Source organism: Rhinatrema bivittatum, chromosome 3, assembly GCF_901001135.1.
Source record: "Rhinatrema bivittatum chromosome 3, aRhiBiv1.1, whole genome shotgun sequence".
Lineage (NCBI taxonomy): Eukaryota > Metazoa > Chordata > Amphibia > Gymnophiona > Rhinatrematidae > Rhinatrema > Rhinatrema bivittatum.
The window spans coordinates 58,006,505-58,019,330 of NC_042617.1; the positions used below are offsets into that span (position 1 = coordinate 58,006,505).

At 46.6% G+C, this 12,826-nt stretch overlaps 1 protein-coding gene across 5 annotated transcripts in view; it reads right to left on the minus strand.

The window, feature by feature from the left end:
* Positions 1 to 6,172: 6,172 nt before the first annotated feature.
* TRERF1 (transcriptional regulating factor 1) overlaps positions 6,173 to 12,826 on the minus strand; it is a 394,859-nt gene continuing 388,205 nt past the window's right edge. For 3 of the 5 annotated variants that reach the window (XM_029593303.1, XM_029593302.1, XM_029593299.1), the window contains 2 exons: positions 9,341 to 9,549; positions 6,173 to 8,330 (listed from right to left, as the gene is read on the minus strand). In XM_029593303.1, the coding sequence (XP_029449163.1) occupies positions 8,048 to 8,330; positions 9,341 to 9,549 (492 nt within the window). In that variant the 3' untranslated portion in view covers positions 6,173 to 8,047. The remainder of the gene's footprint in view (positions 8,331 to 9,340; positions 9,550 to 12,826) is intronic. The other 2 variants (XM_029593300.1, XM_029593301.1) reach the window with 1 other exon arrangement.

Here is a 12,826-nt window from a genome sequence, read left to right on the forward strand (position 1 = left end):
GTTCAAAAGCCAGGCTGCTAGACAGAAGCGATCCGCCTGGTTGAAAAATACGGGACCCTGCCAGAGCAGGCGCGGGAGATGGCCGAGACGAAGGAGCCAGTCTGTCGCCAGGTTTACCAGATCCGCGAACCACAGTCTGCGGGGCCATTCGGGAGCCACCAGGATGACCAGCCCCTTGTGAAGTTCTATTCTTCGGAGAACTTTGCCCACGAGGGGCCAAGGGAAAGCCAGAGCATCCACCCCCTCCAAACAGTGCTCCCTCCAGCGGCTGAAGAATCTGTCTAGCAGCCTGCTGGCTTCCAGAGCCACCAGACGACTCCGGGTGCCCCCCTGCCGATTGATATAGGCTACCGTGGTGGAATTGTCGGAAAGCACTCTTACCACCTTGCCACGGAGCAGAGGGAGAAATTCTTGGAGAGCCAGACGGACCGCACGGGCTTCCAGGCAGTTGATGTGCCAGCGGGATTGGACTGGAGACCAATATCCCTGCGTGGCCTGTGACTGGCAGACTGCTCCCCAGCTGGAAAGGCTGGCATCTGTCATGACTATAATCCACTGCGGAGTCTGGAGGGGCAACCCCCGCAGAAGGTGTGGCAGCAATAGCCACCACTGTATGTCGGTGATGGTAGAGTCCGAGAGCGGGAGAATCATTTGAAACTGTTCCGACACTGGCTGCCAGCGGGATAGCAAAGTTCTCTGTAATAGTCGCATATGCGCAAAAGCCTAGGGAACCAGGTCGATGGTGGAAGCCATGGTCCCCAGGACCAAGAAATAGTCCCACCCCATAGGAAGCGGGAGCGAGAGCAGGTTGCGCACTTGATCCATAAGCTTGATTGCCCGAGCGTGTGGCAGGAACACCTTGCCGACCCGGGTATCGAAGCGCACCCCCAGAAATTTCAACACCTGGGACGGCTGGAGGTTGCTTTTGGGAAGACTGACTATCTAGCTGAGAGAGGTAAGGAGAGAAAGGACCTGGTCGACTGCCTGTCAACAGAGAATCTCCGACTTGGCCCGCATGAGCCAATTGTCCAGGTAAGGATGGACCAGGACTCCTGATTGTCGGAGGGTAGCTGCCACCACCACCATGACCTTGGTGAATGTGCGCGGCGCGGTGGCTAGGCCGAAGGGCAACGCCCGGAACTGAAAATGCTGGTCCAGAATGTGGATGCGAAGGTACTTCTGATGCTCGTGACGAATCGGAATATGTAAGTAAGCCTCCATCAAGTCGAGAGAGGCCAGATACTCGCCGGAGTGAACATCTGCTATGACCGCCCTCAGAGTCTGCATCCGAAAATGTGGCACCTTGAGGACCCGGTTGACTCTTCTAAGGTCCAATATTGGACGGAAGGAACTGTCCTTTTTCGGAACTACAAAGTAGATGGAACACTGGCTGGCGCCAATTTCTTCCGCCGGGACTGGGACAATGGCTCCGTCCCTGGAGTCTGGTGAGGGTTTGATCTACAGCAGCCCGCTTCAAACGTCCGCAAAGAGAGACTACGTGCAGATCTGGCAGATCTTGAGCAAATTCTAAAGCGTAACTGTCTCTTATTATCTCAAGGACCCATTGGTCTGACGTAACTTTGGCCTATTCCTTGTAAAACAGGGAGAGACCACCACCGAGGTTGGGAATGGAGGAATGGGCCGGCCGAATCTCATTGGGAAGCCGGCTTGGGCGCAGGGTGCTGAGGAGCCCCAACTCGGAAGGACCAGCGGCCTCAAAAGGACTGAGACCAAGATTGGGATCTGGAGGGATAACCTTTAGCGGGGGCACCGCGCGCCCGAGCATTATATCTACACTGGCCCCTGAAGCAGGAACGAGAAGGAACAAAAGCTCTTGACTGTTTCGGACGGTCCTCCGACAGCTTATGAACCTTATTCTCACCCAAGGAATTAATAAGCTGCTCAAGATCCTCGCCGAAGAGCTCCTCACCCTTAAAAGGCAGAGTGCCCAACTGAGACTTGGAAGACGGATCCGCCGACCAAGTGCATAACCAGAGGAGTTGTCTGGCCGAGACCGCCAAAACCATCGCCTTTGCCTGGACGCGGAGGAGGTCGTACAGAGCATCTGTCCCATTCGCTATGGCGCCTTCCAATCTTTCAGCCTGCTCCGCCTCTGCAGACGGGAGGTCCTGGGTGCCGAGTAATTGTTGGACCCACCTAAGGCTTGCCCGCTGCATGAGACTGCTGCAGATCGTCGCTCGAACTCCCAGGGCCAGAACTTCGAAGATACGTTTGAGATGGAATTCAAGCTTGCGATCCCTCACATCCTTCAGGGCCGTGGCTCCCACCACTGGAATGGTGGTGTGCTTGGTAACAGCGGAGACTGAAGAATCCACCGTGGGAATTTTCAGCATGTTTAAGCAGTCCTCAGGAAGAGGATAGAGCTTGTCCATAGCTCTCCCTATGTGAAGCCCCACTTCGGGAGTTTCCCATTCCCGGAGGAGCAGCAACTTGTGCATAGGATGGAAGGGAAAAGCGCAGGCAGGAGCCCTAAGTCCCATCAGGACCCAGGTCCATATACGCAGGCAGCATGGCAGTGAGAGTATCCGCCAGGGGCCCCTCAATCCCTAACTCCTGAAGAACAAAGGGAGTGAGGGGCTCCAGTTCTTCCTTTTGAAATAATCGTAGCACCCGGGGATCATCCCCTTCTAGAGGGGGGGAGTGTCTGCCACATCCGCATCCGGATCCTGGACCTGAGTCACCAGAGAAACCAGGGGGTCCGGGGAGGAGGGGCCCCCGGCACCACCTGCATCCTGACTGACCCCTGCGGATCCAGAGCTGCGGGGGCGAGCGGAGGGGGCAGCCGCGGAATCTTGGCAGGAAGAGGACCTGAGGGAGGGTCCTCCTCCTCCTGCAAGCTGGCCAAATAAGATTTGTGCATTAGGAGCACAAACTCAGAGGAAAAACGTGACCTGGACTTGCCGGAGGGGAGGGGGGTCAGGGACCACATCCTAGGGCCACACGGGGCTCAAATCGGGTGGGGACCCAAGAAAATTGACTCCTCGCCCTCCTGCAGCCCCGAATCGGGGGCTGCCGAAACTCCCAAAATGGCCGCCGTTCCCGCAGTTTGCTGGCCCGGGAACGACCTGGCGATGCGATAGAAGGATCGATCCCGGGTTTGCGTTTTAGTCACTGCCGGGGAGGGGCCTTCCCCACCTGGCAGACATCCAGAGCAAAGTCCCTCGGCGCGCATGCGAGGCAGCAGTGGGAACATGGCATTCTCTGTGAGAAGAAGCCACGAGCAGGGAGGAGCGGGTGCAGTGGATCGAACCCTGCTCGCTCCTCACAAAAAAAACAAAACCTCGGCTGCTGACAACAGAGAAGAAAAATGCCCAAATTCAAAAGTACACCTTTTTTTTTTTTGTTGTTTTTGTGGTTGTACTTTACATAGGGGAATGGCACATCCCTAGAGGCACTGCCAGGGAAGAGATGTCCCGGAGCAAAGCAGCCAGGTAGGTGGGGGGAGTGACTGGACTACCAGTTTCACCCCACCTGAGGATCACCGGGAAAGGGGCCTAGGCTATGGAACGCAAGGGGCAAGCCCACCTAGGGCCCCGCAAGAGCGAGGAGACAGCGCTGTCTCCTGTGAAGTAGAAAAAATTTAGAGACAATTCTACGTACTTTTTTTTTTTTTTTTTATAACTAAGACAGTAAAAGTACTTGCTTGATCCTGTAAAGAAAGGAAGAAGATAACCCGCAGAAAAAGGGCTAACTATGAAAGACTAGGGAACCACGGGGTGAGCTGTCGCATCTGCTGGAGACAGACAAATACTGAAGGGCTGGAGGGTTGGCTCTGTCCTAATATGGGACACCCTTTCAGTTTTGGTCTGTCTCCATCTGCTGGACAGGAGGCTCAACCCATGGTCTGGACTGATCCGGGTACGTACAGGGAACTAGGAAATTCCACCTTCCCCACTCTTCTGGGCCCCCATTCCCTTCCTTGTTTTACCATTAGGAACCTTCGGATCAAAAGGGGGCAAAAGAACTTAAGAACATAAGATCTGCCAAACTGGGTCAGACCAAGGGTCCATCAAGCCCAGTGTCCTGTTTCCAACAGAGGCCAATTCAGGACCCAAGAACCTGGCAGGATCCCAAGGGGTACACAGAATCCAAGCTGCTTATCCCAAGAATAAGCAGTGGATTTCTGCAGCTCTACCTTAATAATGATTTATGAACTTTTCCTCCAGGAACTTCTCCACACCGTTTTTTAAATGCAGCTACACTAATAGGGGTAGATTTTTAAAGAAGCGTGCGCACATGAACGCGGCGATTTTATAACATGCGTGCTCTGGCTCGTGCATGTTATAAAGTACGTGGGCCGAGTGTACATACGCGCTGGATTTTATAATCCGCGCACGTATGTGCGGGTGGCGCGTGCTGGAAAGGAACATTAATGCAAACTTTGCACGGCGGCACATTGCAGCCTTCCCTCGTTCCCTCCCAGTCTGCTCCAATTAAGGAGCGGACTGGGAGGGAACTTCCCTACCCCCTACCTAACCTCCCTTCCTCTTTCCTTCTCCTGCCCAACCTCTAAATCGAAACGTTTTCCTTTTTTTGTTTTGTCTTCCAACTTACTTCGGGGCCCATCCCTTCAAAGAGGCCCAGCATTTTTGTACGCAACAGGGGTTACGCGCGTGGCTGGGCCCCTTTGAAAATGTGTGCGGTGCACGCAAGGCCCGGCCACGCGTGTAACTCCCGTTTCTAACACGCGCAACCTTTTGAAAATCTACCCGATAGCTTTTATCACATCCTCGGGCAACAAATTCCAGAACTTAATTATGCACTGAGTAAAAAAATATTTTATTAGTTTTAAATGTATTACCTAATAACTTCATTGTATGTCCCCTAGTCTGTACTTTTTGAAAGAGTAAACAACTGATTAATGTTTACTTGCTCCATTCCACTCATTGTTTTGTAAACCTCTATCATATCTCCCTTCAGCCATCTCTTCTCCAACTGAAGATTCCTAACTTCTTTAGCCTTTCCTCGATTGGTCTTATCCCAAAATTGGTTTTGTCATCCAAAATGGCATTAGCTTACCCAAGGCTCCTCTTTAGCCCTCACATGTGGGCATTTTGGTTAATGATAACTGGGGCTTCTAAATGTTAAGGATGGGGTTGAGCCTTCAGAGTTCACACTTATTGAGGGGATCAAGGGAAGGAAGATAGGAGTTATTGCTTTGACATGGGAGGGATGAAATTTGAGGCTTCTTACTCCTTTCAGCCTTTATTTACTGGAGAAAGCAGTACTGCACAATCCTGCAGGTGCAGGATATTGCTGATGTTGATATCGTGGTGGGAATAGTACTGTGATATTAACTAAACTGCAGTACTCAGTTACTGCAGGCAAGTTAACAAGGTAACTGAAATGTCTTAAGACTGGAGTACTATCACTGTAAGGCAGGGATCTGGGCTAGGGTGGTGGATGGATTTAAGGAAGCTATGATGATATCCTGTGGCACTTCAGTTCATACTGCTCCATTCTTATGCTGGTGTGCAAGGCTGACAAGGACAGGTCCTGCACTCTGGCAATTTCATTGGCTTCCGATAACTGTACAGGCAAAATTTAAATTGCTGAATCTGACCTCTCAGTCCTTGAGAAGGTCTGGTCCATCATACTTGGCTAAAAAGCTGGCATGGTATGACCTTCATTGCCAGCTGCGATCAAGCTAAGGGTTATTGCTGAATGTAATTTCCTTGCGGAAAATGCATTTGATCTGCCATAAGAGCCGAGCTTTTTTTTTTTGATAGTTGCCCCCTTATTATGGAACAGTATGCTCTTCAATATCAGGATAAAACCAACAGCCTTGCCTTTCGGAGAAAGGTGAAGACATGGATTTTTCCTGACATCCGAAGGGGTATATTTTTGCGGTGGGGCTGCCTACTGTTTTGTTGGTGATTTGATTGTGGGCTCTTCTTTTCTGGAGGAAAGTAATGTATTTTTGGATCTCTCTAGCATGGCATTAATATTTTAATGTTTATTTTTAGCAAAATTGTAGCTGCTTAAGTGTTGATTTTATGTTTTAATTTTTGATGTTTAGATGCAGGCGTTGTTGCGGGTTTATGCACCACTTTTCATGGTTTCACCAGGAAAGTGGTGTATAACATTTTTTAAAAATAAAATGGCATAGATATGCAAGAGAAGAAGGAAAAAGATGAGGCAAACACCAAACTTTCTTACAATAAACAACATTTATACTTGGAAATGTTTTGGTGTTCCAACCAGTAAGGATTCCACTCTGAACATGTATAATTTATTGTTATTACTGTTGTAAGTAAAGAACATTTACTTTATACCCAAAATATTTTTCCAAAATCCCAGATTAATTTATTTAACAGTAATTCTTTATCACAAATGCAAAAAACTCTTGACATAACTAAAGAACTTTTTATGCAAAATTTAAGTATAAAATTTACTGCAAAATACTGTCCTTTCTTAGCCGAAAACCTTGAACAAAATCTTTTGATTTTGCAAATACAACTGTTTGCTTCATAAGAAAACAAAAGGAATGACATTTACATAGTGCTTCTTGATATGTACCAGATATAATGCTTCTCGGAGCGAAAATTAAAATGTATAGTAGAAAGTAACATTAGACAACGGGGCCCAGTTCAAACTTCTCTCCCAGGTCTATTGTCCGTGCATAGCTGTCTCATACATCAAAACATAACCGGCCGAATCGTATCTGTTGATTTGATCTCAGAAACTCAAGCCAAAGAGTTGAATTAGGCCTTATGAAATTACTTTATCATAGTGTAAACCTTCTTAAATTATACCTGCTGGCTGAAAAGGCATGCAGTTCAGAGACTATGAATAACAGAACATTATGGAGCCGTAAGAAAAAGGGTCACATATAAACTTTTTGTTTTCATTACATAAATTTTTCTTCAAAAATATCTTTTTTTTTTTTTTTTTTTACATTAGAGCTCCATAAAATATTTACAACCTTCTCATAAAATAAACTGGCAGTTAAATATATTTTGAAAATAAGAAGATTTCTCATAAAATATATTTTCAAACCTTTACATATACAGGCTTTAACAAAATTATTAGACTATCTGACTAGTGAACAAGGAAGAGTAAACATGTTAAAATCACTAACTGTTTCAAGGAAATTAACATCTGATGAAATAAAAGCTGAACCTGACATTTAGATGTTGTTGATCTGTGCAGAAAAGCTTTAGGGAAAGTTACTTTAAAAATTTAAGTGCAATATTCTGAAAGAAACCAAGTTCAATGTGTTAGAGGAAGTCATTCTGCAGCTGGTTCACGTCTCAACCTAGGGACCACTAACTTGTGACTGGCCCGATGGCCCTGCGTGCTACCCTACAGTCGACCCAAGTTCGATTCATTTCTCTGATGCCTTTTCCTCAGGCCACAGAGGTTAGGAAATGCTGCTGAAGTAGCACTCACAGAGCCCTCCTCCTCTGAGAGGAAGGATTATTTCATGCTCCTCTAGTCGTGACAGACGCTGGCATTGGCTGCTCTCCATTTTCCTTCCAATCTGTCGGAAAAACCACGTGCCCTTTGTCATGTTCCCTCGTGTGCAAAGAGCAAGAAGTCAAGCTGTTTGTAGGATGAAGGATGAACACTTCTTGCTGGTTCTGAACATCAGTCTGTGTCGACAGACTGTGAAAGGACTACATCCACTCTGATCTCTGACCCATCTGCATGCAACACTGATGGGCTTGCAGCAACAAGAACATTAAAGGATGCAAGCCACCTGTCCCACGGTGCCTCAACATCTCAGAAGCCTTGCACAACTGAAACTTTTAATATTTAGCCTTTACAGTGATATCACAAAACTCTTAATTTGACATAAACCTTAACATGTAGATTGAAACAGAAATGAAACATGATCTTCTCTGGCATTAGCTGTTACCCTTGTTTTTACTGAAATATGACCTGGACGATACCTTCTGAGAACAGTAATGCATGTATCTTTCTTCCCCTAATACCAACGTATAGGAAATAAGTGAGCTTATTCTGTCCTAGAGTTGGCACATGCCCTGGATAAACTGCACACCCCAGTTGAGAGCTCTTTTATTTACAATTCACTGTCAGCCTGCAGTAAGTCTGTATCATCCTCATCCAACAGGACATCTAAATCCTGAACATCGCTAAAATCATTCTCTATTTGTTCCATTTGTTTAATCAGACTCAAGTGATCCATGGGAATTAAACCATGCCCCACTGGTACCGTAGTTCGTGCAATGGCGGATGCCATTTCTGCCGCGGCAGCAGCCTTCTCAGCCTTTTGCCTTTGCAGTTCTTCTTGCTGCCGGTGAGTTTTCATGTGAGCATTTCGACTTTTAATCTTGAAAAAGATCCTAGATTTTCAGTAAGAAAACAGTTATCTCAGATGAAGCAGTAAAACTATATACACACCATTAAACTCGGGGAGAATAACTTTCAAAGAACTCTTGCGTGGCCCCGTCAGGCACGTATCGGGCCGCGCGGAGAACTACTTCAGTATTTTATAACCTGCGCTCATCGGGTACACGCCGATTATAAAATACGTGAATGTATGCTTACGTGCGAATACCTGCAGTGCATTGAAACTGTGTATTTTAATACACCTATCGCATGCACTTCTCCTTCCTATTTTAGAAACATACGTGCGTATATTGTACGCGCGAAAAATATAACTTGCCCATGTAAAACTCTGATTTACACACGCAGGTTGGTGTATTTTAAAACCTGCGCGTGTGACTGAAATCACCAGTTTTCTGATTCCTCCATCAGTTCATCCATTCCTTCTTGAAGGTCATCGAGACCCTCCCTAGTTCTTCTGTCTGAACTCCCCTGTGTTCACCCAGACCTCCCACCTAACCGATACTCAACAACAGATGAGTCCGATATCATTTGCACAGGATAATTAGCAATTACGTGAATCAGTTACTGCGTGTACTGACACAAGTCTCTTTTAAAACAGCGACTTACATGTTTAACTCTTAGCTCTGCCCCGGAATTCACCTAGACCGCCCCTTTCTCCGCATGTAGATGCGGAAATATGCACATATGTTTCATGTTTATAAAGTAGTATATATATATATATATATATATATATATATCCAGGGGGTGAATTTTCAAAAGAGTTCCGCATGTCAAATTAGCATATATGCGTCTAAGCAGCCTCTAATATATATATATATTATAAATATATAATTAGAGGCTGCTTAGACGCATATATGCTAATTTGACATGCGGAACTCTTTTGAAAATTCACCCCCTGAACCTTCAAGATCACTATTTCAAAGTCTTAAGCTCTGTCAAATAATGATTTATTGCCATCACCCCAAGAGAATAGTATAAAAATTAAAAAGAAATGATCTCTTACTTGCCACATTCTTTACATGGAAACACTGTGGTAGGATCAGTCTCGCCACTGGTCGTGCTATGAGCGGGGGAGCTTTTGACGGAGCTGTAGTCACTCTGGGCACCAGGTTTCTGCTTAGCTGTAGAAATCACAGAGCTTGTTTTTGTTGCTGAGTTTGTGCCACCATGAATTCGGGCATGGCCATTCAAAGCCTGCCTGGAGTTAAAAACCTGAAGCAGATGTATCAACACAAAAAAAAAAAAAAAAAGAAAAGAGATTGGCTCCAATATCCTTTATAAATAAAATTATAAATCAGGTCTGGTTTTATACCCCCCACACACATGCAGGCGGAACATTGATTCTGGCCGCTATAAAGTATTCAACTTGCCTACACAGATGGAAAAAAATAGAGAACTCTTATGCACTTTGGCCATTGTGGCCTGATAAGAGGGAGTGGTCACATTGGCCAAATGAACCCCCCCCCCCCCCCGACCCACATAAATCTGTCACGGACCATGACTTGCCCACAGCACAAAGAGAAGACATAGAACTGGCTAATATAAATTCTGGATAATAGTTATTACCTTCTAAAAGTCACCCCCATGTGAACTAAGCTGGTAGTTTCAATGGCTATTCAGCTCTCAGTAGGCAGATGCCTACAGCATTAAAACCATTATCACGACTGGTTCTACTTGGTGCCCTTGTTGATATATTCAACAGAGGGTAAAAGAAATGACTGACCCTTTCCATTACCTTCTGACATTCAGAGGTGACCTACCCTAAGCAGGGCTGAGATACATTAGCAGAGCAGTGCGGACAAGAAGACTGCACTGACACTGCTTCCTCTATATTTGTTCTATGGACACATAAAGGACTTCAGCTCCTAGAAGTGCCAACCTGGCATATTTCAAGAGAAACAGATGTCTAAAAGTGAGATAGTGAAGTTAAGTTCACATTCATGCTTTGACTGCTACTATAACTCGGACACTGGCGTATACAAAACAGTTGGGGGCAGAGGGAAAGAGTTTGGATCATGATTAACAGTGAGACAGTTCTAACATACAAAGAGAATAATATTTATTTGAACAGTTACAGTGTTGTTTTATTACGTGTTGCGATATCTCCATCTCCTTGGGACCTTTTGTTTATTCCTGTGTGAATGTTTTTTTGACTGGCGTCAGCTTTCTCTGCTTCTCGTAAGGTGGGGGAGGCTATGATGGGAATGGTCATAGCTTAGAGCTTGAGGAAAAGTCCGAGTCCCTGTTTCATTACAGTATGCCATTTTACTTATTTTGTAGTCCAATTGCAACACATTGGTCTTCTGTCTAAAGGGCCAGCAAGAGGAGGAGAGCCCAGGAACCCAGCCACACCCAACACATATCACCCAGCTGGGAAGTGGCCTAGGCTATCATTTATTTTCTCTCTGTAACTAAATACTTTCTGTTGCTTACATGTAACTTTTGTGTTTTATCAGTTCCCTTATGTGTGTTGTGCTGCTGTATATGGCAGAAAGGATGTCAGTGATGAAATGAAGCTGGATGTGTTTAGTTTCTGCTCTAAAGGAGGGGAGGGAGTTACCTACGGGGTAGATTTTAAAAGGTGTGTGCGGGAGTAGATTTGTTTGCGCAACCCAGCGTGAACAAATCTACTCCTGATTTTATAACATGCGCGCGCTACTGCGCGCATGTTATAAAATACAGGGTCGGCATGCGCAAGGCTGCGCAAAATCGGCAGCCTGCGCTTGCTGAGCCGTGCAGCCATCCTCTGTTCCCTCCAGGCCGCTCCAAAATCGGAGCGGCCTCGGAGGGAACTTTCGTCCGTCCCCCCACCTTCCCCTCCCTTCCCCTATCTAACCCACCCCCCAGCCCTAACTAATCCCCCCCCACCTTTATTTTACAAGTTACGCCTGCCCGAGGCAGAGGTAACTTGCGCGCGACAGCCGGCTGCCGGCGCACCATGTTCTGATCCGGAGGCCGCGGCCATGCTCCTGGAATGCCCCTGGGCCGGAACCACGCCCGCGGCCCCGCCCCCGGAACGCCCCCGATGACGCACCGGCTGAAACATGCCCCTGACACCCTCTCCCCCCCAGAAAAGCCCCGGGACTTACGCGCGTCCCGGGACTTGCGTGCGCCGCCGAGCCTATGCAAGGTAGGCTCGGCGCACGCAGGGGGGTGGAAGGGGCAGCTTTTCGAGGGTTATGTGCGTAACCCTTTGAAAATCTGCCCCTATGTGTATATCAGCTTGTCTGAGTCTTGATATGACATAGCACTACTATGAGCAGTTAGGATGAACGAGTCACGCATGCTAACACAATAATGCAGTATGACCAGGGCTTAGTTTGTGGGGGAATGGGGTGGGGCACGTCTTCTCAGGCTTAAGAGGCAGAGCAGCAGGGATGCTCTGCTTTAGGCAGCCTGCAGGGAAGAGACGGCTGAGCCTGAAGTACATGGGGTAACAGAACAGGCACTCTGTTCTCTAACCCAGCCCCTCCCTCTCTTGTTCCCCCTCCCCACTTCTCCTCCTGTATTGCAGAGAACCGAAGGGAAAGGGGTGATTCTGAAGCAGACATAGCAGAGCAAAGATCAGACATAAAAAAATAAAGGTTTGAATTAGCACAAGTTTGAAAGTTGTGAGCAGTAATGCCAATTGTCCAAGCTTCAACCCCAATGCAAATTATCAAAGCTTCAACCCTTGTCTTGATGAATGACACTAACTGCTCACAACTTTCACACTGATGCTAATTCAACCCCTTTTTTGTGTCCATTACCAAGGGCTTAAATTCTGGCAAAACAACATAGCAGGGTGTTCTGCCATCTTTTTTCTGGGATCCGATAAAGCGAGACAGAGCCGGCAGTGTACATCAGTTCTGGCTCCCCTAAGGAAACAGAACAGAGCCAGTAGTTGCATGGATCATTTATGGCCCTTGGAGGAAGCAGAGAAGAACAGAGAGCGTTGGAGCAGCCACATGGCTTTGAGTTGGGTGTGTGTATGAGAGTTTACAACTGGTGCTGGTCCTGGCCCTTTGCACAGGTCACACCTGGCCCTACTCATCTCACACCTCCATAGTTCCACTTCCTTTTTGACTACAAATTAAGCCCCGAGTATGAAAGTAGTACTGTCTGTGTCTTTTGATATACATACGATTAGATCCATGTTGTCCCAGATGTATACTGTGTGTTTGGGAAGATGAGAGGTATATATATATGTTGAATGCCTGTTGCCAAGTATGTGAAATGAAGTGCAACCTTATCAAGTTGCAAATGAATGTGTGTGAGAGATAGGAAGTAAAGTCAAACTAGTCTAAGTATAGGATAAGAGAGCTAGCATTCATGTTGTGTAAGCCCAGTGTGTTTTTTTTAAAGGTTAATGGTGCAATCTACAGTCGGAAAAGTAGTTTTGCCTCAATAAAACTGGCTTTTATATGAAAAACTGAACCAGTCCTTAAAAATAGCGAAAGGTTGTTAGAAGTTTTAGAAAAAGGTGTTATTTGATAAAACAGAGTTTGTT